The sequence below is a fragment of the Leopardus geoffroyi genome, chromosome E2, assembly GCF_018350155.1.
Source record: "Leopardus geoffroyi isolate Oge1 chromosome E2, O.geoffroyi_Oge1_pat1.0, whole genome shotgun sequence".
Classification (NCBI taxonomy): domain Eukaryota; kingdom Metazoa; phylum Chordata; class Mammalia; order Carnivora; family Felidae; genus Leopardus; species Leopardus geoffroyi.
Genome location: NC_059335.1, coordinates 14,057,578 through 14,085,126, shown reverse-complemented (window position 1 = coordinate 14,085,126; position 27,549 = coordinate 14,057,578). Strand labels below are relative to the sequence as shown.

Here is a 27,549-nt window from a genome sequence, read left to right as displayed (position 1 = left end):
TCAGTTTCCCCATTAGTCCGAAAGTTTGAACCATCTCTGTCCAAGTCCCAGGCCCTTTCTGCCCTTCTCCCTTGCCAGCGCAGCGGTCTGCCTTGTTGAACTGCTGAGCTTGCCTCTTCTGTGCCTGGCCCTGTGCCGGGACACCAAAGTGACTGAGACACACCCAGACTCACCCCTCGCTCACAGTCCAGTGGGGGACCAGATAGCGACTGCCCAGAATGGGTCAGGGCTGGGACTGAATTAGGGCCTGGAGGGGGAAGCCCCGGGGCCCAAGTGGGGAGGGGCGCTCCTGACTCAACCTGAAGGGTCAAACTTTGGATGGGAGGGGGCGGGGCAACGGAAGAGGCTCCCTAAGAAGAGGTGATGCTTTGAGGACTGAAGAGTGAGTGGCATTCTCTGGGCAAAGGTGCTGTGTCAGGAAAGGTGTTGTAGGCAGAGGGAAGGGCATCTGCAAAGCTTGGAGATGAGAAAGTGTGGCTTATTTCTGCTAGAGTCCTGTGCTCCCTCCCTGGGGATCCCTGGGCACCCTGGTAGAGCTGTCTGGCACAGGTCCCCTAGTCCAGGGTCCACATCTGGCTTATGGGCTGTAAACTTCAGAGGGCAGACTCTAAGCTTATTCCCTTGCAGCCTGGTGGTTTAATGATTGGCCTTGAGGTTGGCCAGGAGCTGGGTTTGAATCCCAGCTCCCCCACAAATCAGATGTGTGGCCTTGGGCAAGTGACTGAATTTCCCAATCCATCAGCTGGGGATATAATCTTGGGTTTCACAAAATCAATCACCTCATTTTCAAGAGCTATAAATAATTAAGCATATAATTTATACATTGCATATTTTAAAGTATGTAACTTGTAGATTGTATCAAGGGACCCAAGAAACAATGTAGAGACTTAAAAACAACATGTTGCCATGTCAGATGACACTTTGGCCTAAGTTATGGAAAATGCAATCGACCAAACAAGAATTTTCCAGCTTAAAGATACAGGATTCCAAACCTGGTTATTTAAAATTTCAATACTGAACTTATTCCCAGCCAAATACAATGTTTTAAATTCCTTGGTTCAAAATCTGTAAGAGTTAGAAATTGGGGTGATTAATTTTGGGTCCCCTTTAATACTCACCTCTCACGTGCCGGGTCAGCATTCCCTGCGACCATGTTATGGCTCCGAGGTTATTGTGCAGGGACACACCCCTCCCCCCTTTTTTTCTTGCTTTTGAGATGACTCAGGAGGAAAGGCTCTGTCACCACACCATCCCCCCTGGACACACCCTGCTGTCCGAGGGGCACCATTATAGTCTTCCTTTATTGGCTGTCCTTGTATAATACAAATCTGTGAGTTTAGATACAAAAAAATCTGGAAATAAAAGATAGAAAAGTACCCGCCAGGCACCCCCCCCTTCTTCCCGGGCCCTTCCCCAGCGGGCACTGACGTGAGGTAACTGAGCATCTCCTTCCTCTTCCCCCCACCCCAACTCCTGGGCCCCCAACTTGGCCCCTGCCCCCACGAGACCTTGGCCCAAGGAAGATGTGGGCCCCCGAGTGGGGGAGAGGGGTGATAGGGGTGAGCACAGCATTGGCAGTGAACGCAGCAGGTGGGCAGAGGGAAGCCCTTTGCTTGTGCTGTGTCTGGAAGGGGACGGCCAGACTTGGGGTGGGCACTCCTGTGGGGTCCAGAAGAGCCCCTAAGTGGGCCTCCCTTTTCCATCCCACCCAACACTGAAAGGTCGAAGGTCAACAACAGAAACTGGGAGATGTAGCTTGAACCGAGGGCACTCAGTGGGACGGTGGCCATCCCGCTGTGTCTGGGGTTTGGGGGAAGGGGGGAAGGGCACCACCAGCCTAAGTCTGGCAGTGAAATGGGTCCCTTAGCCAGGCTGGTCCGTCCCTGAATCCCATCCTGTCACAACCTGGGCGTTACAATGTCGGTTCTGTAGTGGTTGTGGGGGGTGGTTCCGGGGGGGGGGGCGGTTAGAAGGGGTGTTGGGGGGTGGGGCGTAGCCCCAGGGAGCGGGACTAGGGAGAGGTTGGGCCTCCATTCCCAGGTGTGGGCACCTGGAGATGCTGGGGTGGGCAGGGCAGCTCGGGCTACAGTTCAATCTCGAAAGTCTTCTGCAGGTCGCCCGAGAAGGGGTTGGAAGGCTTCTCTACAGCAGGTTTGCCTTCTAACGCTGCCCACTGAGCCTCAAAGGGGTCCAATTCGGGGGCCGGGGCAGGTGCTGGCTCTGGGGGCCAGGGTGCCCCATTGGGGCGTGGGCGGACCTGGCCCCCCGGGGCAGTGGGCATGGCCGGGGGTGGGAAGGCCCCAGCTTTCCCGAGCAGGGTGGCTGGCTGGGGCTGGAGCTGGGCGGCTGAGCAGAAGGCATTGGCCACCATCTGTGAGGGTGTGATGCCCACCACGGGCACCCGGGGCACAGGCGGGTAGCCCAGGCCCGGGTAGGCGGGCACAAAAGGGGGCTGCATGTGTGGGGGCGGCAGGAACACGGCCACCTGTGCAGGTGTAGCGTCGAAGGGCCCCACGGGGGCGGGAAAGGGCTGCAGGGCAGGGGCCACAGGGGGCACTGAGGCCGCTTGCTGCTGCTGCTGCTGCTGCTGTGCTTTGGCCACCTGGGACACCTCCTCTAGCCACCTCTCGGCCTCCGAAGGGGTTCGCTTGTGCCCGGGCTGGAAGGCCGCTGCAGGGGGCACGGAGGACTCACCCCAGGCAGAAGTCCCTAGAGGGAGGAGAGGGGCAGTTGAGGGGCATGGGCGGCAGCCAAGAGAACCCGAGCCTGGGGATCAGAGTCTGCAGCCAGGCTGCGTGCCTTGAATTGAGTTCTGCTCCTCACTAGCTGTGTTGACTTTGGGGCAAGTGGCTTAACCGTCCTGGGCCAGGGCATGGTTCTGAAGTGCTAAGAAAGTACAGTGCTGAGATTCTAAGGCCCTAAGGTGGGAAAGCACAGGAGGCAAGACTGACAGGCACCAGCCCAGCTTCCCTTCTGATTGGTCAGTGCCAAACCTATTATTAAATATTTTTCATACCACCGTTCATTCTGGTATTTTGACAATGTATTGTTTTAGGAGGCTAAGATTTAAAGACTGCATGGATCGTTCTCAAAGTGTACAGGTCTCACCTAGTGAGTGAGGTTCAATGGTGTTAAGCTTGTGTTTTCTAAGATTCTAGAGATCTAAATTGATAGTGCAGTTCCAAGTGCTTCCACGGTTCTAGAACAAGCTCATGGCTCTAAGGGGATTCCAAGGTTTCACGGTTCCAGAACTGGACATTCTAATATCCTGTGATTCTGAGGCTATAGGTTTCTCAATTTTATGGTTCTAGGACAGGAAAGTTTAAAATTGATCCCGTGGTTTGAAGTGGCCCCCCCCCCCATGATTCTAATGTTATCTCATGGTTCTAGGATGAGCCCATGCATGGCTCTGACAAGACCCTGTGATTCTAAGATGATCCAAGGCTCTAAACTGATGCCACGGTGCCAGGACGGTCCCATCACCTTCAGATGATCCGTGGTTCTAAGACCGTGGGATTCCAAGGTTCCTGGAGTGTCTGAGGTACTCCCTGAGTGGAGCAGGGGGCTGTAGGGGGGCACTGCAGGGGGGCACTGCAGGGAGGGGCAGAGTTTACCTGCTGAGGCTGGTGGTGGCCCGGGTGCGGGGGCTCCAGCACTGGCGAAAGACGAGCTGATCTGTGTGCACAGAGCATTGATGCCGTCGCTGTCACTGGCTCCAGGGGGCTCCATCTCAGGCACTGGGAAGTCAGGGAAGGGTGGAGGTCAGAGAAGAGGCCCAGGCCCTACCCTTGACCCCGTGCCCTTAGGTGGCCCTCTCTCACCACCTGGGGTCCTTTCCCTCACAAGGTGTGTAGGTCGTGGGTCGACTCTGCAGTAACCAATGGCCGGGGCCATGGAAGTGCTAACTCCGTGCTTGTGTGTGCGTGACATCTGAGTGGTACGACAGCCAAGCGGTACGTGGCATTTTGGTGGCTGGGGTCCCAAACCAAGGAGGACATCATGATCTGTGTATAGTGGGGCACCTGGGTGGTTCAGTCCGTTGGGCATCCGACCTCGGCTCAGTTCACGATCTTGTTGTGGTTCATGAGTTTGAGCCCTGTGTGGGGCTCTCTGCTGTCAGCACAGAGCAGGCTTTGGATCTTCTGTCCCCCTCTCTCTCTGCCCCCTCCCCCACTCGTATGCGTGCACGTGCTCTCTCTCTCTCTCTCTCTCTCTCTCTCTCAAAAATAAACATTAAAAAAAAATCTGTGTGTAGCTACAAATCAGGAGAAATATTTTAAATGTTCGACAATATATATTAATTAAAAGATATATCCGACCACATACATGGCAAGAGCTCTGATGAGTCAGGATGAACGTTGGCCACACTGTTGTGCGGTGGCTGGGGATCATTCGTCCTCCTTTGGGTGGAGAAGGGGGGGGGCCCTGTCCACCACACCTGGCCTGGCCTATTACACACATCATGAAGCTAGAGATGCACCTGTGCCAGCAAGACAGGGGACACTGAACAGGTGCGGTGGCCTCATGAGAGCTTGGGATGAAAAAAAGTGCCATCCAAATAGACAAGAGAAACGCCAGTGTGGTGGGACAAGAGCCTGTGACATCTCAGCAAGCGGTCGTCTCCAAGGGAGCACGTGCGATGCCCCACTGAGCATCAGAAAGAAATGGGCTGGAGGACTTAGCAGGTGTGACAGGGGCGTGCCCAGGTGGGAGGGTGCGTGGTTTCTAGGTCAAGTCTATGATGACTGTAGTCCAAATAGGTGTGCAGCTTCTGAGGGCCTGGCATCTAAGTGTGACCGAGATCCAGGCGCGTGGCGTCTTGTGATTCCCAAGTGTGAGCCACTCCAGGCAGCCACGTGTGACGTATGAATGTGTTTGCAAGCGTGCGTGAATCTGCAGGTGCGGCTTCCACGTCTGTGCGAATCCGGGTGTGTGGTTTGTGAGTGTGCGCCAATCTGCGTGGGGTATCTGGACACGTGCCTAAGTGTGTGTTAATGGAAACATCTGGTTCTGTGACACCCATGAGGGGGTGTGACTTTTGAGTCACATTAAGCGTGTGACTTCTGTTGTGGCACCTGCGGCAGAGTGACATGTGTGAATCTGAAAATTCCGGGTGGCCGGTCACATCCAAGCAAGTGTGCGACTGGCTACGGGCGCGTGAAGCTTCCACCTGAAGCCTGGGGAGCCTGCCACCTCTCAGGGAGCGTGTGTGACAGGCCTGGGGGGTGCGTCATGGCAGGGTGCATGAGGACAGCAAACCCGAGGCTGTGTGAAGGCCGAGGGACACTGCGGGACACGGAGCGCGTGTGCGTCAGTCTCGGCAAGCACTGGCATCTGCTCAGCAGTCACCTTTGCGAGCAGCCCAGCCTTCTGGACGCAGATCAACGCCTCCCACGCCAGTCCCCGAGGCCACGAGGGGTGGGTGTCTCCGATCTGGCATATGGAAGCAGGAAAGCGGGCCAGACCACGTGACTTCACCAACAGCTGGGAGGAGAGGCAGCCCGCTTGCCCACCTCCCTGGGGCAGCACATGGTACCATGCCACCTCTCTTCCCCCTCCCGCGTGGCAGACGTTGCTTTGAGAACACGACACATGCCACCTCTCTCCTCTTCCTGGCCCATGGCAGACATTAGTAATCAAGCACGATGCGTTTTTCCCACTCAACTCTTTGCTCACCGTCCCCCTCACCTGGCCAAACCTCATGGCTCTACTGGCCAAATGCTGGGTCCTTGTAACTCCATCTTCCTTCCAAGAAAAACAGAACAGCTATACTGCCTCTCCTATCACTGCCCAGGGCAGGCACTGCTAATAGATGATGATGCGTCTCAGCACTGTCTTCCTTCAGCACTGTCCCTGGAAGATGGGGGTGCTGCTTCTGCCTGATCCTCTGCTGACCAGCGACATCACAAATCCATCACTATGCTCCGTGAGCCCTGATCCCCGGGCTCGCGTGTGCCCTTCACCTCATGTCTCCACTGGCCAAATTCTGGGAACCTCTCCTTGGGCACAACAGAACTTCTGCTCTCTCTTCTCCCTTATCCATGGCAACCTTCACTAATCAATCATATGGTGTATCGCCTCGCTCCTTTTTCTTGCTCATGGCAGGCACTGTAAGGAGATCATGACATATGCCATCATTCTATTCTCCCTGCCCTGGGCGGACGCCCGTTAACCCATCACAATCCTCCCTTACTCTGAGCCTGTATCCTTCGCCTAGTCAGATCTCATGTCTCTCTGGCCAAATGCTTGGAGGGAGCATTAGCCTATGGAGTCTCAGTCTCCTCCTGAGCAAAAAGGGGCGTCTAGGCAGCTTTCCTCTCCCCCGGAACCCATGACAGGCTTTGCTAATCAATCATGATGCATGCATGTGTGAGGTACCTCTCGGTTCCGTACCTAGAGCAAACATTACTAATTGATCATGGCTTATGCCATCCTTCTGCTTTTCCTTGCCATCAGTAGACATTGCTGATCGATCATATTTGCACTACCCCACCCCCCCACCCCCTCGATGGTGGCCGACTGCTAATCAACCATGACGTGTTCCACCCCTCTTTCCTTTCCCGTGGCAGACAGTGCTAATCAATCAAGGTGTAGCCACTTCTTCTCTATCTGTTGCCTCCTACAGAGGGTGGTATGGTATTGATCCCGATGTTCTTCCCACTGAGACACGGGCTCACCTGTGCCCTTCACCTGGAAGTCAGTGCGGCGCTGCAGTGTGGACGGCAGCTCATTCAGCCGTAGGCTCAGCTGCCGCTTGAAAGGTGAGTTCTTCTGGCTGAGTGCTGGGAACCCGCGGAAGGAACCCTGGCGAACCAGCTGCTCCAGGGGGGCATGGCGTCGGGGGATGGCAGCTGCACTGGTGCCTGCAGCTACCGGGGTGCCCGCCTCACCCTTCTCCCCAGGGGATGTGGTGGCCGGCGTCGGGGACACATGCCCAGGCTGGGCAGGGCCAGGAGCCGCAGATGGGGCAGCTGCTGCCTCTGCTGGAGACAAGGCGGGGGGACAGGCGGTTAGATACCCCACCGGGGCATTTGCTCCTCTCTCACCCAGCCCCCTTGATCGTCCTCCAATGCTGCCTTCCTCACCCAGTGTGTCCTCTCCTCGCGACAGGCTGGTAAGAGCCCTGAAATGCCTCTCATCTTCACCAAGCCAATACCGCCTGCCCCAGGACGCTCTCGGGAGTCCTCCTCCAGCCCAACCTTCTGTGTCGCTAGTTTCTGCCCCCAATCTGGCTTTCTCTGCTGCTTCTTCTGTTTTTCTCTCTGAGACCTTCTGTCTCCCTTTCTGATTAATTTAACGAACGCTTATTTGGTGCATAATGAATGTATCAGGCATTGTTCCAAATGCTTGCAAGTATTCAGTGATTCGAACCTCACAGCTACCCAGTGAGGTCGATATGACCGCTATCCCCATTTTACAGATGTGGAGACTGAGGCCTAGCAATGGTAAGTGACTTTGCCCAAGCCACAGTGCTAGGAAGGGGCAGGCTGACCCCAGAGTCGGTGTCCCAGACAAGTGCCCTAACCTGTCTCTCCCTCTGGCCTGCTCTCTCCACATCACGCTGTCTTCCTGTCATTCTGTCTGTTCTGTTTCCTACCATTCTTCCCACCTCAACTATTTCGCCCCTCCCACCCGTTGCTACCTACTGTTCTAGACCCAGCTTGTTCCATCCTCTCCACTCTGGGACTGCCCTCTGTCCTCTGGGGGTACCTGGTCTCCCCACCTAGTACAAGGTGGGATCTTCAGAGGCAGGGACCCTCCCCCCGCCAAGCCCTGTCAAAACACAAATATACACCCATCCTCCAATCAGGGCCTCACCCGAGCTGCAGCCCAAATCGGAGACTAAACTCAGGCCCAGAGAGGTGTAGGGAGGTCACCCAGCACTGCTTCTCCCATCTTCCAGGTGGAAGCGGTGAGGCTCTCACCCAGGCCTGGCTGGGGGCAGCTTGAACTACGTGGGACAGGTTGGAACCAGGAAATCACCTCTGTCCCCACCTTACTGGGGGATCTCAGGAAGCCCCCTCCCTTTCGAGCCCCAGTTTCCCCGACTAAACCTGGGGTAACCACCCCTAATACTGCCCTCCCGAGGCCTCCTGAGAGGGTCAGTTGAGGCAGCGAATGTTCAGTGCTTTGGAATCTGACAAAAGCTTGGTAAACAACACTGTGAAAAGTGCGCTGGTTCGCAACTCCTAAATTGGAAAGAGCTCTTTGTCAAAGGGCAAGTGAGGTGCCTTGAGACTGTAAATCGGCGCATCTACAGCAAAATGCTGGGTGATGTGTTCAGCAAATCATACCCATACTTCGTAAACTCTCATTTTGCTGTGCAAACTGTAAAGTGCTTTCTATGATGCAAAGTACCTGGAAACTATAACATCCTTTGGAAACAGTAAAACCGCTCGCAAACTCTAAAGCGAATGGCATGTTCTGTAAATTCCAATAGCCTCTAGAAACAGTAAAGAAATACCTGTGAACCGTGAAGGACTGTGTACCCAGTGCGTTCATTTGTAAACAATATAAAACATCATATACTGGACCAGGCCCTCTGTTAACTTCATTTTGTATCTGCTTTGTGAATGGTAAAATACTTTACAAATTCAGATAGATGATGAAGGGGCACCCGGGTGGCTCAGTCGGTTAAGCATTGGACTTCAGCTCAGGTTGTGATCTCACAGTTCGTGAGTTTGAGCCCATGTCAGTCTCCGTGCGGACAGCTCCGAGGCTGGACCTGCTTTGGATTCTGTGTGTGTCTCTCTCTCTGCCCCTCCCCGGCTCGCTCTCTGTCTCTGTCTCTCTCTCAAAAATAAATATTAAAAAAAATAGATGATGTAAACTGTAAAATATTTTGTAAGCTGTGAAGAGCTTTGTAAATTGTCAAGAGGTCTGTAAATGGTCATGTTATTTATAAATAGAAACATACTCTGGGGACACCCATGTGGCTCAGTTGGTTAGGCCTCCGACTCTGATTTCAGCTCAGGTCATGATCTCACCGTTTGTGGGACTGAGCCCCAGGCTGTCAGCATGGAGCCTGCTTGGGATTGTCTCTCCCTCTCTCTCTGCCCCTCCCCTGCTCCCTTGCTCTCTCTCTCTCTCAAAATAAATAAACATTAAAAAAAAAAAAAAAAAAGAAACATACTTTGTACACTCTAATATTCTAAGTAATAAAAACTTCTGTTTTCCTAGCTCTTTAGTTAGAAATATTTTATTATTATTATTATTATTATTTTAGTTAAAAATATTTTAATTTTGGGGGCACCTGGGTGGCTCAGTTGGTTAAGCATCCGACTTCAGTTCAGGTCATGATCTCACGGTTCATGAGTTCAAACCCCATATGAAGCTCTGTGCTGACAGCTTGGAGCCTGGAGCCTGCTTTGAGTTCTGTGTCTCCCTCTCTCTCTCTCTCTCTCTGCCCCTCTTGCACTGTCTCTGTTTCTTCTTCTCTCTCAAAAACGTTAAAAAAAATTTAAAAAAAATCATGTCCCTTATAGACACAGGTAATTCAAAATCCAGTTCAGCGTTTGGGGTCACCATACCTTGTGTTTATTACTACTTGTCAAATCTCTTTAGTCTCCTTTAATCTGGGTCAGTTCCCCATGGTAAGTTCTTTGTAAATTCTTTTTTTTTTTTTTAGAGAGAGAGAAAGAGAGAGGATCTTAAGCAGGCTCCAAGATCAGCATGGAGCCCAACGAGGGGCTCATTCTCACAGACTTGAGATCATGACCTGAGCCGAAATCAGGAGTTGAATGCCTAACCGACTGAGCCACCCGGGCGCCCCAGTTCTTTATGAATTCTAAGCAGTGTTTTCCAAAAATTAAATAACTAGAATACACACACACACACACACACACACACACACACACAACTGGGGGTGGGGGCACCTGGGTGGCTCAGTCGGTCAAATGACAGACTGACTCTTGGTTTCAGCTCAGGTCATGATCTCCACAGTTTGTGGAGCCCCATGTCAGGCTTTGTGCTTGACGGCGTGAGGCCTGCTTGGGATTCTCTCTCCCTCTCTCTCTGCCCCCTACTCTACTCTCCCCTACAGCTCTCTCTCTCTCAAAATAAATACATAAACTTAAAATTACACTGTGACTCAGAACACAGTATGCTTATATTTTAAGAAAAACACACTGTTTCAGGGGCACCTGGCAGTTCAGTCAGTCAGGCATCTGACTCTTGATTTCGATTCAGGCCATGATCTCACATTCATGAGCTCAAGCCCCCCATCGGGTTCTGGGTTGGGTGTGGAGCCTGCTTAAGATTCTCTCTCTTCCTCTCCACCTGCCCCTCTTTGCCCCCGCCCCAACATGCAGGTGGGCACATTCGTGCTCTGTCAAAAAAAATTATTTAATTGAAAAAAAAAAGAACACAGTTGTAGAACTTACGAAGTATTTGCCACTTACATACAATGTTAGAGCTTACCAGGTTTTTTTCTTTTTTCTTTGTGTGCGTGTGTGTGTGTGTGTGTGTGTGTGTGTTTATTTTTGAGAGGGAGAGAGAGACAGAGCATGAGCAGGGGAGGGACCAAGAGAGAGGGAGACACAGAATCCGAAGCGGGCTCCAGGCTCTGAGCTGTCAGCACAGAGCCCGACGCGGGGCTCCAACTCACAGGCTGAGATATCACGACCTGAGCTGAAGTCCGACGTAACCAGCTGAGCCACCCAGGTGCCCCTTACCAGGTTTTTTTTTAAACCCTTTTGATGGCAACCCAGAACAAGAAATACCTTTTGCACGGTAACCTGTTACACACACACACACACACACACACACACACACACGCAAATATATATACTGAAAAAATAGTATCATTCAACTACACTTACCCTTACTACATTCAGCTAATCTGTTATTTTCTATTCCATTTTTTTTTTTTTTTTTTTTTTTTTTTTTTTTCAGCGCAAGCCACAATCCACCAAAGCTGACTTCACAACCCCATTAGCCGGCCCGGATGCACAGTTTGAAATGCCTCATAATGAAGCGCCGGGAGCTCTGCTGTGATTTGTGGCCTGCAGCACACTGCCCAAAGAACTCCTTAAACCCAAGTGAGCTTTATAAACTGGAACCAAACTTTGTGGTTGGTGCTCTGCTTTGTAAACTGCAGAGTCCCGGTACTTCTGCAGCTCTCCGCAGCGACACCGGATCCCCAGCCCCCATCCCCCCCCAACCCCACCCCCCCCCCAACCCCGGGGCCCACTCTGTGCCCAGCCCTGCCCTCTGCGCTGCACCCACCTTTCTTTTTCTCGGGGGCCTCTCGCTCAGCGGGCCGCCCGCCGCCCGACAGGCGGAAGGAGCCCTCGCGGGCGAAGCTGGTGCGGCTGGCATCGAAGGCGGCTGTCACCCCGCATTCCTTCTCCCGCCGCTGTTTCCGCTCCAGGCAGGCGGCGAAGGCACAGCCCACCGCGTGGCTCAGCCTCTCGCCCTGTGGGTGGAGATCCGCGCGGGCTTAGAGACGCTGTGCTGTGCAGGCCGGACGCCAGACGCCCTGGGTTCCCCGCGGCTGGGTGTCGGGTGATCCTGGACAAGCGCCCCCACCCCACCCAGGGGCCTCAGTGTGCGTCCGCACCGGGACGGAAACAAATGAGGGAAAGAAGCCAGAAACAAGAGAGCAGTGCCGTACCGCTCCATTTATGCGAAGTTCGAGAACCAGCAAAACTCATCTACCGTGAAAAGAAAGTCAGAGAGTGGCCGTTCTTTGGGGGGTGGGGGTGGGAATTTTACTTCAAAAGAGAATGACCTGGGGTGGGGGCGCCTGGGTGGCTCAGACGGTTGAGCGTCCGACTCTTGGTTTCCACTTATGTCACAATCTCAGTTTCGCGAGTTCGAGCCCCATGTCGGGCTCTGTACTGGTGGTGTGGAGCTTGTTTGGGATTCTCTCTCTTTCCCTCTCTCTCTCTCTGCCCCTCCCCTGCTTGTGCTCTCTTTGTCTCCCCCAAAATAAATAAATAAACTTAAAAAAAAAAAAGTTAAATTCGTAAAAAATGAAAACAAAAACAGCCCATTTCTTGAGTACATACTTAAGAGGCTCCAAGGCCACACTGATTCTGGCTTCCTACTTTCCAACTGCGTGTTCTCAAGAACACCACTCTACCTTTCAGTGCCTAAGCCTCCCTGTCTGTAAAATGTGGGCCCTAACAGCACCCACTTAACAGGGTTGTTGCAAGAATTACATGAGCTAATACATGCAAGGAGGCACATAGCACCAGAGCCTAGCACAGGGAAACACCATATAGGTGTCACTTTAAATCTGTCCACCCTTTGTTGGAATCTTCACAATCATGCCAGGAGATGGACATGCTTATGAGCCTGTTTTACAGATGAAGAAACTGAGCCTTAGTCAACACACCCGTTCTAAGTGAGTGGCAGGGTTGGGATTCTCATGAGATCAACCTAGCTTCTGTTTCCTAACCAAGATGCTCAGCCACCTTTTATTTATTTTTTTATTTTTTAAAATGTTTTTTTTAACGTTTATTTATTTTTGAGACAGAGAGAGACAGAGCATGAATGGGGGAGGGTCAGAGAGAGGGAGACACAGAATCCGAAACAGGCTCCAGGCTCTGAGCTGAGAGAGCTCACAGAGCCCGACGCGGGGCTCAAACTCACAGACCGCGAGATCATGACCTGAGCCGAAGTCGGCCGCCCAACCGACTGAGCCACCCAGGCACCCCTCAGCCACCTTTTAAAGATAAACTTGGGAACAGACGTTCTCAACAAAATACTAGCATGCTGAACTCCTCAGCAGAGTAAAGAGGTTATGCACCAAGGTCAAGTGAGATTTATCCCAGGAATACAAGGTTGATTCAACCTATGAAACCAGTGAATGCAATACACATTAACAGAAAGAGGGAAAAAAGCCACATGATCATCTCCATTAATGGGGAAAAAGCATTTGACAAAATCTAACATCCCTTCATGATAAAACAAAGTTCAACAAACTTGGAATAGAAGGGCACTTCCTCAATATGATAAAGGATTTTCATGAAAAACTCACAGCTAACATCATACTCAATGGTAAAAGAGTGAAAGCTTTTCCATAAGAATAGGAACAAGATGAGGATGCCCATTTTCATCACTTCTTTTCAGTGCTGTACTGGAAGTTCTAGCCAGAGTAATTAGACAAGAAAAAGAAATAAAGGCATCCAAATTGGAAAGGGAGAAGTAACATCATCTCTATTTGCAGATGACATATCTTATATATAGAAAATCCTAAAGAATCCACAAAGGAACTATCAGTGGTAATAAATGAATTTGGCAAAGTTGCAGGATATAAGGTCAATACACAAAAATCAGTTATATCTATATACGCCAGCAGTGAACAACCCAGAAATGAAGCTACAACAATCCCATTTACAACAGCATCTAAAACAGTAAGATGGTTAGGAAAAAATTTAACCAAGGAAGTGAAAGACATGTGTGCTGAAAACTACCAAACATTACTAAAAGAAATTAAAGAAGACCTAAATGAATGGAAATACATCCCATGTTCATGGATTTGGAAACTTAATATTGTTAACATAGCAGTATTTCCAAAGTGGTCTGTACATTCAATGCAATCCCATCAAAATCCCAATAGACTCTTGAAGAAATAAGAAAAGCTGCTCTTGCAGAAACAGCAAAGCTGATCCTAAAATTCATATGGAATTGCAAAGGACCCAGAATTGCAGCCAAAGGAATTTTGAAAAAGAACAAAATAAAAGAGTTTACACTTTTTTTTGAAGAATTTTAGACGTTTTTAAAAAAAATTTTTTTAAGGTTTATTCATTTTTCAGAGACAGAGAGACAGAGCGTGAGCGGGGGAGGGGCAGAAAGAGAGGGAGACACAGAATCCGAAACAGGCTCCAGGCTCTGAGCTGTCAGCACAGAGCCCAGTGCGGGGCCCAAACTCACGGACAGCGAGATCATGACCCGAGCTGAAGTTGACGCTTAACCGACTGAGCCACCCAGGTGCCCCAAGCATTCACACTTCCTGATTTAAAATAGTACTCCAAAGCTACAGTAATCAAAATAATGTGATACCGCCATAAGGATAAACATACACATCAATGAAATAGAATTGAGAGCCCAGATATCGACCCACACATTTATGGTCAATTGATTTTCAGTGAGGGTACCAAGACTATTCAAAGGAGAAAGACTAGTCCTATTAGCAAATGGTGTTGAGACAAATGGATATTCACAGGGAAAAAAAATTAAGTTGGACCCCTACCTCACACTGTTTACAAAAATTGACTCAAAATAGATCAAAGGCCTAAATGTAATAGCTAAAACTATAAAAGTCTTAGAATAAAACATGGAGTAAATCTTCATGACCTTAGATTTGGCAATGGGTTCTTATGACACCAAACACACAAACAACAAAAGAAAAAATAGATACGCTGAATTCATAAAAATTAAAAACAATTTAGGGTGCCTGGATGGCTCAGTGTTAAGCATCTGACTTCGGTTCAGGTCATAATATCACAGTTCATGAGTTTGAGCCCCAATTTGGATGAACCCTGCTTCTCTCTCTCTCTCCCGCCTTCCCCTGCCCCTCCTAGGATTCTCTCTCTCTCTCTCTCTCTCTTCCCCTAGCTCACTTGCACCCTCTCTCTCTCTCTCTCTCAAAAAAAAAAAAAATTAAAAACAATTTGTACATTAAAGGACACTACCAAGAAAGTAAAAAGACAACCCACAGAATGGAGGAAAATTTTTGCAAATCATAGAACTGATAAGAGTCTACTATCCAGAATATATAAGTTTCTTACAACGCAACAATAAAAAGACAAACAGTTGAAAAAAATGGACAAAGGATTAGAATAGACATTTCTCCACAGAAGAGAAACAAGTGGCCAATAAACACATAAAAAGAGTCTCAACATCATTAGTCAGCAGGGAAATGCAAATCGAAACCACAATGAGATACCACTTCACACCTACTTAGGCACCTACTTAGGGTGGCTATAATTAAAAAAAAAAAAAAAAGGAAAATAATAAGTGTTGGCTAGGATGTGGAGAAATTGGAACCGTTGTACATTGCTCGGTGGGGATGTAAAATGGTGCAGAAAACAATTTGGCAATTCCTCAAAAAGTTAGACGTGGCTCTACTATATGATCTAGCAATCTAGCTTCTAAGTACAGACCCCCCCAAAATTAAAAACACCTATTCAAACAAATGATTGCACAGCAATGTCCACAGTAGCATTATTCACAATATCTAAAAGGTAGAAGCAACCGAAACATCCATCAATGGATGAACAGAGAAAACAACTTGTAATAGAGCCATGCAATGGAATACTATTCAGCCACGAAAAAGGAAGTACTGACACACGCTACAACACAGATGAAGCCTGAAAACATTCTGCTAAGTGAAAAAAGCCAGTCACAAAAGACCGCAGGCTGTATGATTCAATCTGCATGAACTATCTAGAAGAGGTAACTCCATAGAGACAGAAAGCAGACTAGCGGTTACCAGGCTTGGGGAGGTGGGTGTGGGGAACAGAGAGTGACTGCTTAATGGGTATAAGGTCCCTTTTAGGAGTGACGGTAAGGGTGCCTGGGAGGCTTGGTCGGCTAAGGGTCCGACTCTTGATGTCAGGTCAGGTCATGACCTCATGGTTTGTGGGTTCGAGCCCCACATTGGGCTCCATGCTGACGCACAAAGCCTGTTTGGGATTCTCTCTCTCCCTCTCTCTCTCTGCCCCTCCCCAGCTTGTTCTCTCTCTCAAAATAAGTAAATAAACATTAAAAAAAAAAAGAAGTGATAAGGGGCGCCTGGGTGGCTCAGTCGGTTAAGCATCTGACTTCGGCTTAGGTCATGATCTCACAGTCTGTGAGTTCGAGCCCCGCGTCGGGCTCTGTGCTGACAGCTCAGAGCCTGGAGCCTGTTTCAGATTCTGTGTCTTGCTTTCTCTCTGCCCCTCCCCTACTCATGCTCTGTCTCTCTCTGCCTCAAAAATAAATAAAAACATTAAAAAAAAAAAGGAGTGATGAGGGGCGCCTGGGTGGCTCAGTTGGTTAGGCATCCAACTCTTGATTTTGGCTCAGTCATGATCTCATGGATCAGGCTCTGTGCTGACAGCTCTCTGTGGAGCCTGCTTTGGAGTCTATCTCCTTTTCTCTCTGCCCCTCCCTGCTTTCTCTTGCAAAAATAAATAAATGAATAATAAATAAATAAATAAATATTAAAAAAAGAGTGATGAGAACACTGGAAACTAGAGATGATTAGTGAACAGCATTGCATGTATACTAATGCCATTGAACTGTATGCTTTAATTTTTTTTTTAATGTTTATTTATTTTTGAGACAGAGAGAGACAGAGCATGAACGGAGGAGGGGCAGAGAGAGAGGGAGACACAGAATCGGAAACAGGCTCCAGGCTCTGAGCGGTCAGCCCAGAGCCCGATGCGGGGCTCGAACCCACGGACCGCGAGATCGTGACCTGAGCTGAAGTCGGACGCTTAACCGACCGAGCCACCCAGGCGCCCTGAACTGTATGCTTTAAAAGGAAGAATTAAAAAACCCACGAACCGTGAGATCATGACCTGAGCCGAGGTAGGGTGCTTAACCGACTGAGCCACCCAGGCGCCCCTAAAATGATGAATTTTATGTGAACTGCACCTCAAAAAATAAAGCATCACTTTGAGGAATCCTGGGAGTCCTATTGCTTAATGCTTAAAATCTGAGGCTCACGAGTGGAAAGCAATTGCAGACAAGGTCACACTCTTTTCTTGCTTGGATTCTCACCCTCAAGTACTTGTCTTTTCTCTTTTTTAAGTTTATTTATTTATTTTGAGAGAGAGAGAGAGAGGGAATGAGAGTGAGTGCACAAGCAGGGGAGGGGCAGAGAGAAGAGAGAGAGAATCCCAAGCAGGCTCTGCACCGTCAGCACTGAGCCTGACACGAGGCTGGAACTCACGAACTGTGAGATCATGGCCTGAGCCGAAACACCTAACTGACTGACCCGCCCGAGGTGCCCCAAGTACTTGTCACATGAAAGCAACCGCTCCTAGTTACTGAACATTTGTTATGGGACCCTATTTAACACTTTCTGTGTGTGACCATAATATACAGGCTTCACCAACACACCTGTCAGCAGCCACTGCTATTATCTCCGTTTTATGGAGGGGGAAACTGAGTCCCAGAGAGGGAAGCCACTTGTGCCCGACGTCCCACAGCTAGGTGGGGTGACACTGAATCCACACTAACCACATGGCAGTGTGTTTTCCAAAAATAGCCACAACAAGTTTCTGGCAACCACACGCTCTTCCAGAATTATGTTCATTCCCCTATCAGAGGTGGAGTCTGTGTTCTCTCTCCTTAGCCTGGGAAGACCTCTGTGACTGCCTGGACAAACAGAATATCACAGAAGCAATGCCGTGCGGTCTCTAGGACTAAGTCCACACAGGCGACAGCACTTCCTCCTGGCGCGAGCTTGGGCTCTCGCTCTCTCTCTCCTTTAACTCACTTGGGAGCCCTGAGCCACCGTGTAAGAAGTCCGCCCTCCCGAAGCCTCCAGGCTTGGAGAGACCTTCTGGAGAGGTCCTGAGACTACATGAAGAGTGGGAGATGTCCGGCCAGTCTCCTGGTGTTACAGCTCCAGACTGTAACAGCCATGACCGACTCTGGACCCACCCAGCTGAGCCTTGTCCAAATTCCTGACCTACAAAACCCCCGAGAGATAATAAATGATTGCCGCTAAACATTGGGGCAATTTGTTACGCAGCCACAGATAACGGCTACAACTGGTACACTATGCCCAAGAAACAGCAGTTGCTATGGGCTCTGGGCTTCTCGTATCTCCATGCTAGCCCCCCAGCCAGCCATAATCAGTACTGACTAATCAATCCTGACATGCTCAAATTTATCTTTCTCCCCAGTTCTGAGATCTGGAGTTGTGCGTACGAGTGAGGAAGTTGGGGGTACTAACTAGTTTTGGGGGTTCAGAGCTCCTGGAGTGGGGATTTCTGAAATACGAAGGGATCCTTGTGGGGGATACTGTTAGAATCTGAGAGGGACTCATATCGTTTTACTTGCCCGGTATCCATTCCTCTTGCTTTTGATAACAGCACCCTGGATTCCCTTTGGGGAGCTCCCCCTCAACACTGGGTATGTCAGGCTGTGTGCTCCAGCCTCCCCTGACCAAGGGGTGGGCAGTGACCCATGCCAGGCCAATCCCATGCCCTCTTGCTGGAATTTTAACCCACGACACCGGGAGGTTGGATTCATTTCTGCAGCAATGCAGTGAAAGGAACTGTCCCCTGACGTTCTGTCCCCAGGCTGCCCAGCTCCCTGACCTTTCTGATGCTTAATGCTCTGATTGTCCTTCGATTCTGTGAGATGCCTCCTATCACACTATTCTGGATTTACATTAGCCAGATTAGTTTCTGTTGCCAGCCACTGAAGACTGGCTAATGTACGCAGCTGAGACTGCCTTCCTAACCAAGTTGGGTGGGGTCTGAGGTCAGGGTCCAGGGAACAGGACAGAATAAAAACTATATTTTCCACCATTTTTTTTTTTTTTTTTTTTTTTTTGCAGCCAGGGATGTCCAACGGGATGTAATTGTTCCGTGACTCCCCAAAAGGAGAGGGTGTGCCCCTCTTCATGCCTCCCTCCCTCATGTGGCTGGAATGAAGATGTAAAGGCTGGAGCATGTGCACCCATTTTGGATCATGGAGGGGAGGCCACAGCCCTTGATGAGCAGAGAGAAGCACACCAATCCTGCACTGCCTGCCTCTGGATGTCTTTCACATGAAACAGGAACAAACTTCTATCTCACTGAAATGACTGACAGCTGGGGGTTTTCTGTCAGAGCCTCAGAATCCTAACTGTGAGACTATATCATAGAAGACAGTCCATTTGTGGCTTTCATCAGATTCTCAGAGGGGGCCTTCACCCCCTCAAATGTAAAGAACTGCAAACACAATGAATCAAGGCTGAAAGAAGCAGGAGGACCTGGGGGGGGGTATCTTTGAGAAGGGCCGGAAGGAGCCTGCTGGGGGCAGGAAACGCTCTACAACTTGACCTGGGTGGGGTTTTTACGTAAGCAAGAATTTTACGGAGCTGTGCCGGGACCACCTGTGCATGTTACTATATGCATATGACCCTCGTAGAAAAGAAAAGAGAAACATGAAGAACCACTGATAATGAGGGGGACGATAACTAATGGTTCCCCGAGCGCTTCTGATGTCCGGCCGTCATTCCAAATACTTGGTATTAACCCACGCAAGCTTCCCCATAATCCTCTAAGTTAGGAGCTGTGAGGACACAGGGCACGGAGAGGAGAGGGGAGGGGAGGGGACAGGAGAGGTGGGGAGAGTGACTGGCCCGACTCCAGGGAGACAAGACTCAGCCTGGCTTCCTCCTGGTGATCCTTCCTCCGGTGATACTCACAGAGTCCTTGAGTGCCAGGAAACAGTGGCAGATCCATCGGCGGGTGGTACCGTCACGGCAGATGTAGGAGAAAGCCTTGTCCAGGTTGCGGTCAGGGGCACAAAAGGAGACCTTTTCGATGGTCTGGTCTACCAGCAGGTCCTGGAAGGTGGCCAGGGAAACCAGGAGAGGAACTTGAACTATCTTTCACGTACTCATTCAGCACTCCCCTTAGCGACTGCTCTCTGTCCTGTTCCGCACGGGGTGGGGACCCTGCACCCATTGAAACAGCAGTGGGCCCTGCTCGCATGCACGGGGCTCCCGGCTTAGTGTTGGAATCAGGCCCATCACCAGACAGAGGCACAGGCGAGGGGCCAGGGCCGGGGTGGGGGAGGTGCAGGGACCTGTGTCGGTCAGGAGCGGGTGCCTGACACAGCTTGGTGAGGAACCAGGCAAAGCTTCCTGGAGGAAGTATTTTTTTTTTAATGTTTTATTTATTTTTGAGAGAGAGAGAGAGAGACAGACAGACAGAGCACAAGCGGGAGAGGGGCAGAGAGAGAGGGAGACACAGAATCCAAATCAGGCTCCAGGCTCTGAGCTGTCAGCACAGAGCCCAACGCAGGGCTCGAACCCACGAACTACGAGATCATGACCTGAGCCGAAGTCGGACACTTAACCAACTGAGCCGCCCAGGCGCCCCTGGAGGAAGTATTAACCAGGCAAAAAGGCAGGGAACAGTCTTTCAGGGTTGTCCATCCCGTTCAGTTGGTAACCTGACTCTTGCCCTGTGCTGCCGCCTCCTTGGGCAGTCTCTGTGCAGGGAAGTCGATGGTGAGCAAACAGATGCTCAGGTCCGGGATGCTCCCGTCTGGCTGGGAACACGGACAATAAACACGGAACAGCTAACATCCGCTGATCTGAGCACATATGCTGCCCCAGGGACAGTTACACGGCGCGCATACACCTTCTCACGTAAGGGTAGGGACCATGTTTATCCACATTTTACAGATGAGGCAACTGAAGCACGGAGGGGTTGAACCTCACACTCTGGGTCACCCCGCAGATATGTGGGTGAGCAGGGATGCGAGCGAAGGCGACTGCTCCACACCCACTATCTGTGCCAGCTCACAGGTAACTGTAGGACTCGGTCCTGAATTACGACCATGAGGAATGCCAAGATGCTGCAGGAGCACATGGCCTAGAAGGTCCGGGAGGGAGGGACATCAAGGGGGTGGGTGGGAAGGGGTCCTGAGCCCCGATTCAAGCAGGGTGCGGAGAGGGGGCCCACTGGGGCCCACTCCCACCCCCCACGAGCCTCCTACCTTGGTCTTGTCATCCACCACTCGGAGCCCATCGGCTGACACCCAAAGGACAGACTTCACGGACTTCCGGCCCATCTGGGGGCGGGGGAGGAGGAGAGAGGGCCTGGTCAGGGCTGCCTCTTCCGGTGCGGCCCTGCCCCCTCCCGGCCCAGCCCTCACTCACCGCCTTCAGCTTCTTCACAGCGTCTTCACACACGTGCATCCCCCGGGACTCCTCCACCTCCACGTGGCCCAGGTACTTGGTGGGGAGGAGACGGGAGGACAGGAGAGCAGCACAGTAATCAATACCGCCTAGTGTTTCCCGAGCAGCTGCCGCGTGTCACCCAATGTCCCCTAGCCCATCACACATATTAACTCACTCACGGTGCCGCCACTCCGCGAGGTGGGTCCTCTGTTCCCATCCCAGATACACAGATGAGGACACTGAGGCTGGCGGGTAGTTCTGACTCCCATCTTGCCTCTATTCCTGGCCCTAACACGTTACTTCCCATCCTTCTAGGGGCCAGAGTCTGCGTCTCCGGGCCTCAGCACCGGCCTGCCAACGACCCATGGGAGCTGGGGTGCGCTCACCCCAGCCTCCTTACCCCGTTGGGGGGATGGCTCTATTTCTCAGCATTTTCCCGATGACATCAAGCTCGAGTGCCCACAGCTGCAGGTTAGTGACACAACCTTTATTGGCTTTCTTTCCTTCCCAGCGTTTCTCACACTTCCAAATGGACCCCTCCACCCCCACCCACTCCATGCCTGCTTCCGGGGGAAGGGAAAAGGAAACGGAGGGTTTACGACAATCGGCTGTCATCACCCAGCCAGGCAAGGGACTAAGTTGGGAGTTGAACCTGAATCCTGCTGTCTCCCTCACGGAAGCACAGTGTGCATTTTGAAGAGTCGTGATGGTCTAAACCAAAAAGCACTTCATAGTAAAGGGCTGTGCAAATACCACAGGCTTTTGTGGCCTTCCGGTGCCTTTTGGAAATTGTGAGCTCCCAGAGGATGGGGTGACTCAAGGAAGAATGTCCCCCGGCTCCCCAGGTAATACCTTCCTGGTACAAGAGAATGCGTGTTGGGTTTTAATCCCAACTTTGAAGGGCCCAGGCTGTGGGGTTCTTTGGGGATGCGTCGTCTCTCGCATTTGGGCCAGGGCCTCAGCCACATCGCCCAGCACCCCGGGGCCCCGGGACCGCATGCACACAGCCCCTGCCCGCGCCCCGCCCACTCACCCTGACTGGGAAGCTGCAAGTGCCCTTGCGCACCGCATCCTCGTCCGCCTGCCACTGGTGGGGGCGTGACGCCTCCGGCACGTAGGCTGGTTTCCGCCGCCGCAGGCTCTGCCGTAACTTGTTCATGGTGCCCGCCCCTTCTGGTGACACAGGACAGGGGCGCGGGTCAAGGGCAGGGAGGATCAGATAACACGGGATCTGGGTTACAGGGTCAGGGGGTCCCTGGGTCAGAGGGCGTGGCACTCAGGGAACATGCAGCGGCGGCGGTCAGGGGCCACTGGAAAACGGGGCAAGGGAAGGCAGGGGCGTGCCAGAGTCAGCCGTGGGGATTCAGAAGAAAAACATAGGGCAAAGGTGCATGGAGGTCTGGGATGGGGGTCAGGAGTCTGCTTTGAGCTGTCTGGAGATTGGGAACGTGGCAGTCAAGAGGCATGAGGATCCAAAGTAATGGGGAGTCGAGACATTGGAGGGCATGGGGGTTAGAAGGCATAGGGCTCAGGGGTCACAAGGCCAGGATTTTAGGGGTAGGAGGTCAGGGGCTGAGACGGTCAGAGGGCACAAGAGCTGGTGTTGCACGGGTCCGATGTGGGGGATGTGGGAGGCCTGGGTTCGATGTGGGGGGGCACAGAAGGTCCAGGGACTGAGGTCCAGAACCCGAGGGTGTGGAGGCTGGGGGCTCATCTCTGTGCCTCTGAGATGCACTCCTCTGACAACTGTCTGGTCTAAGGCAGGAGCCCCTGGGGCGGTGTGCACCTGTAACCATCAGGGGAAGGGACAGTAGTGGAGGTGGCCACAACGGAGGTGGGGACAGTCTGTGCTAAGACAGTCTCTCTGACTGATAAGCCATACGGACCGTCCCAGGAGGAGCCCGAGAGGACAAGGAGGATAGAACACTGCCAGCAGATGGGGACCTCTGTGTGTGTGTATGCCCATAACTGGTGGATTCCTGAATGTTGTCTGGATCCAAGCATGCAGAGATCATCTGTGAGCGTGTATTTCTGAAGGCTGAACATACAGAAGGACACTTGTCTGACAGTGGCTGTCTGCGAAAGTGTGTGTCCGGAAATGCTATCTGTGAGGGGGGGGTCTGGGTCTAAGGGTGTGGTTGTTTCTGGAAGAGTAGGTCCCTGAAGGTTGTTGCCGAAGGGGATCTAAGTGCGAGAGTGGTTGTCCGTGTGTGTCTGGGAACCGTGCCTGTGACGATGTGTGCGAGCATGAAGCCGTTGTCTTTCAAAGGCGTGGCCATGACTGTCGTCTTCCAAGCCGTGTGTCTGCCTGAGGGCGTGGCTGTGGTCTTCGATGGCAGTCACCTGCGGCAGTGTGTAGCTGTGAGGCTTGTCCAAGAGACCCTGTCCCTGGCCGAGAGTGCAGCGGTTGAGAACGTGGGGCTGTTGTCTGTGAGAGTGTGTTCACGGGTGGTATTTGTGAGGGTGTGACTGATGGTCACTGAGTGTGCGGGGAAGACATTCGAGGGTGTCCCCTCATGAGTGTGATTGCGCCTCCGCAGCCTTTGCAGTGGGAGCAAAGGGACAGTTCCTCTGGTTGTGCCAGGCTGACCCACCTGCTTGCTCAGCCTTGCCCTGGCCCCAGCTGGTCACTCACCTGGCTCCGTCCTGGAGGTTTCGGGGGGCCCCAGGGCCCCACAGGGGGCTGGGGGCAAACGCTGCTCAGGCCTCTTGGGTCCGCCCTGCCCAAGGAAGGGAGGAGAAGGTGAGACACTGGCTTGGGTTGGGGCTCGGTCCCCTACCTCCCCACCTCTTTGGACAACAGCCAACCCACCCCCCCTTCCATCTCAGGCTCCCTGGTGAGAGCCCTGGTTGTCATAGCAACCGTTACTCAGGAGATCAGCCACCTGGTAGCAAGGGCCTAGGAATGAGTAGGTGTGTTTCTGGGGGCACGTGTTGGGGATGTCCTGGTCTCAGGAGGCAAGGGGACGGTGTGAAGAGGGAGTGGCCTTGACCTCTAGACGCCTGTCCAGGCTACACATAAACATGCGGTCACATGCATGCATGCAACTCATGTCTACAGTCGCCCCGGGCACCTGGTCACAGCTCTCCACGTGTGGTCATACACAGGCACGACCACAGCCACACACACCGCATCACACAGATGCACATAAACAGTCGCAGCCACAATAACCATCTGGTCACAGATCCACGTTCACAGACACGGACGTTGTCCACGCGCATCTCCAGCCCCAGCCTGCCGAGGCACTGCCACAAACATCTGGGCCCATCAGGTACCAAATATGTGGTCACTTCTGTCTTCTCAGCCACATACAAAGAGCTGGGCCCAGGCAGAGGAGCACACTCCCCACGACAGTCATGACTCCTCAGGCCCTCGCCCAAGACACTCATGTTGCAGACCCACGCACACAGAATCACGGCAGTCAGAGGGCACCCACTCGCCCCAAGTCACACACAGGCACAAGTGCTGTCACACCTGACACACGTTTGGCCACGCACAGCCACATCCAGTCACAGCCACGTGGGTTTAATCATCTACAGGCCCACAGCGACACACGGGTACCCAGCCCCTCTGGTATCGGTCACACCAACGCACCGTTTTGGTCACGTGCTGTCATAGTCACACACACCTTGTCAGGGGGGCACACATGCGGTCACGGTATGAGCCACACTTACACGGATGGTCTTCCACACCCAATCACACACAGAGACACCGACGGCCATGGCCTACGCCTTCTAGAGACACAGGCACGCCCACTCAAGACACGCAGGTAACCAGAGACAACCGTCCCTAAGGATGGCCACACTCAGAGACGGCCAGACAATTGCCAGTTCAGAGTCACAGCCATACACATTTCAGAAATGGCCACGTGGGCAAAGTCACACGGCATCGGTGTCCACATTACCCAGCCACGTACCCTGGTCTCGATACAGTCACCCCACGTCCCACCGTGTCACCCCATCACAGAGAAACGCACAGTCTCTCTTCAGGCGAACACACAAGTCACAGGAATAAGCATGTGGTCGCATACAATCAGAGCCCCGTGTGGACAGACACACATCTCACACATAGAAACACAGGCACACAATTTCTACTTCACACCTCACGAGCACACAGTAATGAAGAAAGAGAACTCAGAAATGCAGTGACCCAGGCACAGCATTTATAGCTGAGTTGACACAGAAGACATGGTCCCTGAGAGAGCCATGTCCACGGTCAGGACAGTCACCCAGTCACCAAATCACGCAGACTGAAACCCAGGCAGTCCAGCATGCACATGGGGACACACACACGCACACACACACACACACACACACACACACCTATAAATGCACAGAGTCACTTAGCATCAACACACAGAGCTAGATGGAGTCATTTATACAACCCTTGTTACACAGATGTGGCCATGAGCACACATGTGTAAAGTCACAGTGCCATTACACAACCACATACAACGTGACTTCATGTACAATGGCAGACACACACCCAGAATTGCAGGGAGACTTGTGTGTCACACAGACATATGCGTGACCCACATATACAATCAGTTACGGACACAACTACAAACACTCACAAGTCAGTGGGAGAGTGGCACATGGACATAGAGTCATAGACACAACTCCATGTACACAGTCCCAACTCCACCCACAGCTTGTCAGCCACACAAACACTCGCCCAACCCCACGCCCAACACACACACTGTCACAACACAGTTATAGCTACCAAAGCACACACCCAGGGTCACAAAAGATGTAATCGCAGACACAACCACGCAGTCACAACCATGCACACACAAACACACACTAAAAAGTGACAGGGTTCTGCACAAGGAGCAGCTGTCAAACACACATAGTCGCACAAATGCTGGGGTCACAAACAGACACAAATGTGCACACTAGGAGACACAACCACAAGCACAACACGCAGACACACATACAGGATTCCTCACAGTCACCAGCTCCAGCACACGCGTGCGCGCACACACGCGCGCGCACACACACACACACACACACACACACCACAGTAACACAAACACCGGGTCACACTCTTAGCCACCTCCCGTCGCTTGCTTCCCCCCTTCCCCCCAGGTACCACACACAAAGCCACCCGCCACCCGTCACCGTCACCGCAGACGCTGCAGACAGACAGGGCTGTGCTGGGTCCCTGGGGACCCGCCCCCCACCCCCAGCCTGAATCCTGAAGCCTGGGGGCCCATACCCGGGAGGGGGGAGGCGGCGCATTGTCTGCGGGTGGGGCCACTCCCAGGCAGCTGGGCAGCCCCAGGGACCCTTGACCAAGCCTTTGGGGGTTGCCTAAAATTTCCCTATTTTATTCAGGCTAGGTGGGGGGTGGAGTCCCAGACCCAGGGACCTTGTTTTGAGAAGGGTCTATTCCTGGGACGCCGCCCAAGGATTGAGGGGGATGCTGTGCCCAGGGTGTCTCTGAGGCCTGGGTACAGACTGTGCCTGGGATGCCCCCTAGGCCTTGGCTTGGTGGGGAAGCCATTCCCAAGGACCCCAGCCTCAAGACCTTGCCTAGAGGGTTGTTGTGCTCAGAGACCACCTCAGGGAGGGAGGGGTAGGGATTGCGTCTGGTCTGGAATGGCCTCCTGGAGGCCTTGGCTTGATGTGGGGGTTGTGTGCTGGACCCCATCCCCAAAACCTTGCCCAGGGAGTTGTACCTAGAATCTGTCCCCCTGTCCTTGGTTTTTTTGAGGGGCAGGTCTACGTCCAAGATCCCTATCTTCAGGGCCTTGGCAAGAGAGGGCCTGTGCCCCAGACCCCCTGTCTCTCAAGCTTTGGCTTGGTGGGGGCCTGTTCTGGACCCCCCACCCAGGCCCACCCTCCCCAGTCTTGGCACCCTCTCTCCATCCGGGCCCGCGGCCGCCTCCCACCCTCCGCCACATCAGCAGCGGCGCCGCCCCCCACCCGAGTCCCCCCTCTCCCGCCCTTCTCACGCTGGCCGCCGCGCTGCGGGACATCCAGGGCCCGGGCGCCCCCGCCTCCCGCGGCCCCGGCTGGGCCCGGATCCCCGAGCGCTGCTGCTGCTGTGGCGGCGGCGGCGGCGGCGGCGGCGGCGGCAGCGCGGTCTGACGCGGGCCGGGGCCGGGGGCCGGGGGATGGTGCGGGATGCACGCGCGCGAGCCTGCTCCGCTCCCCGGAGGATTCCGTTCCGGGGGCGGGGGAGCGCCCCTCCTGCCTCGGCTCCCCGCCCCAGCCCCGCCCATTGGCCCGCCGCCTGCGGGATATGCAAAAAAAACCCCGCCCCGGCCCGGCGCCTGGCCGGCTCAAGCCCCACCCCCTGGCCGGCAGACCACGCCCACACGCAGATATGACCCCGCCTACTCCAGCGCGGCCACCGCCCCGCCACGCCCATTGGCCAGTGCCCGGTTGAGGCAGCATGTGAGCCTCGCAGAGACCTTCCCCCCAGGCCCATCCTGGCGTGGGCTCTCTTCCCCTCCGTGACCCTTGACCTCCGGTCCCCTTCTGTTCCACGTCCGCAAAAGAGTTGCTTCGGGAAGCTCTTTGCCGCCCCACATACCCAAATCTTCCAGCTAACCCCACGGTTCTTCCAGCCTAGCGGGGGCGGGCAGGAGCGGTGACGAGGCACTTTTTGCAAGGAAGGGGAGGGGGAATGAACAGACCCCGGCATCCTGGTGCGGGAGCCCTTCGGCTTTGGGGGCGGGGGCGCGAGGCTGGGA

General features: G+C 52.8%; 1 protein-coding gene across 6 annotated transcripts; it reads right to left on the bottom strand.

Moving 5' to 3' along the window:
- Positions 1-1,282: 1,282 nt before the first annotated feature.
- On the bottom strand, positions 1,283-27,515 carry NUMBL (NUMB like endocytic adaptor protein). 6 transcript variants are annotated; one of them, XM_045442298.1, is made up of 11 exons: positions 27,390-27,515; positions 23,484-23,568; positions 21,882-22,021; positions 20,828-20,902; positions 20,665-20,739; positions 19,364-19,504; positions 11,227-11,416; positions 6,678-6,983; positions 5,350-5,433; positions 3,615-3,737; positions 1,283-2,709 (listed from the first exon to the last, which is right to left on the bottom strand). In XM_045442298.1, the coding sequence occupies exons 1-11, from the start codon at positions 27,498-27,500 to the stop codon at positions 2,084-2,086; spliced, it is 1,956 nt and encodes a 651-aa protein (XP_045298254.1). In that variant the 5' UTR covers positions 27,501-27,515; the 3' UTR covers positions 1,283-2,083. The 6 variants fall into 6 exon arrangements, with proteins under 6 accessions (XP_045298254.1, XP_045298250.1, XP_045298251.1 ...); XM_045442294.1 differs by lacking the exon at positions 27,390-27,515 and adding an exon at positions 26,806-27,090; XM_045442295.1 differs by lacking the exon at positions 27,390-27,515 and adding an exon at positions 26,806-27,090 and having other exon boundaries at positions 6,678-6,980.
- Between the last annotated feature and the right edge of the window lie 34 nt (positions 27,516-27,549).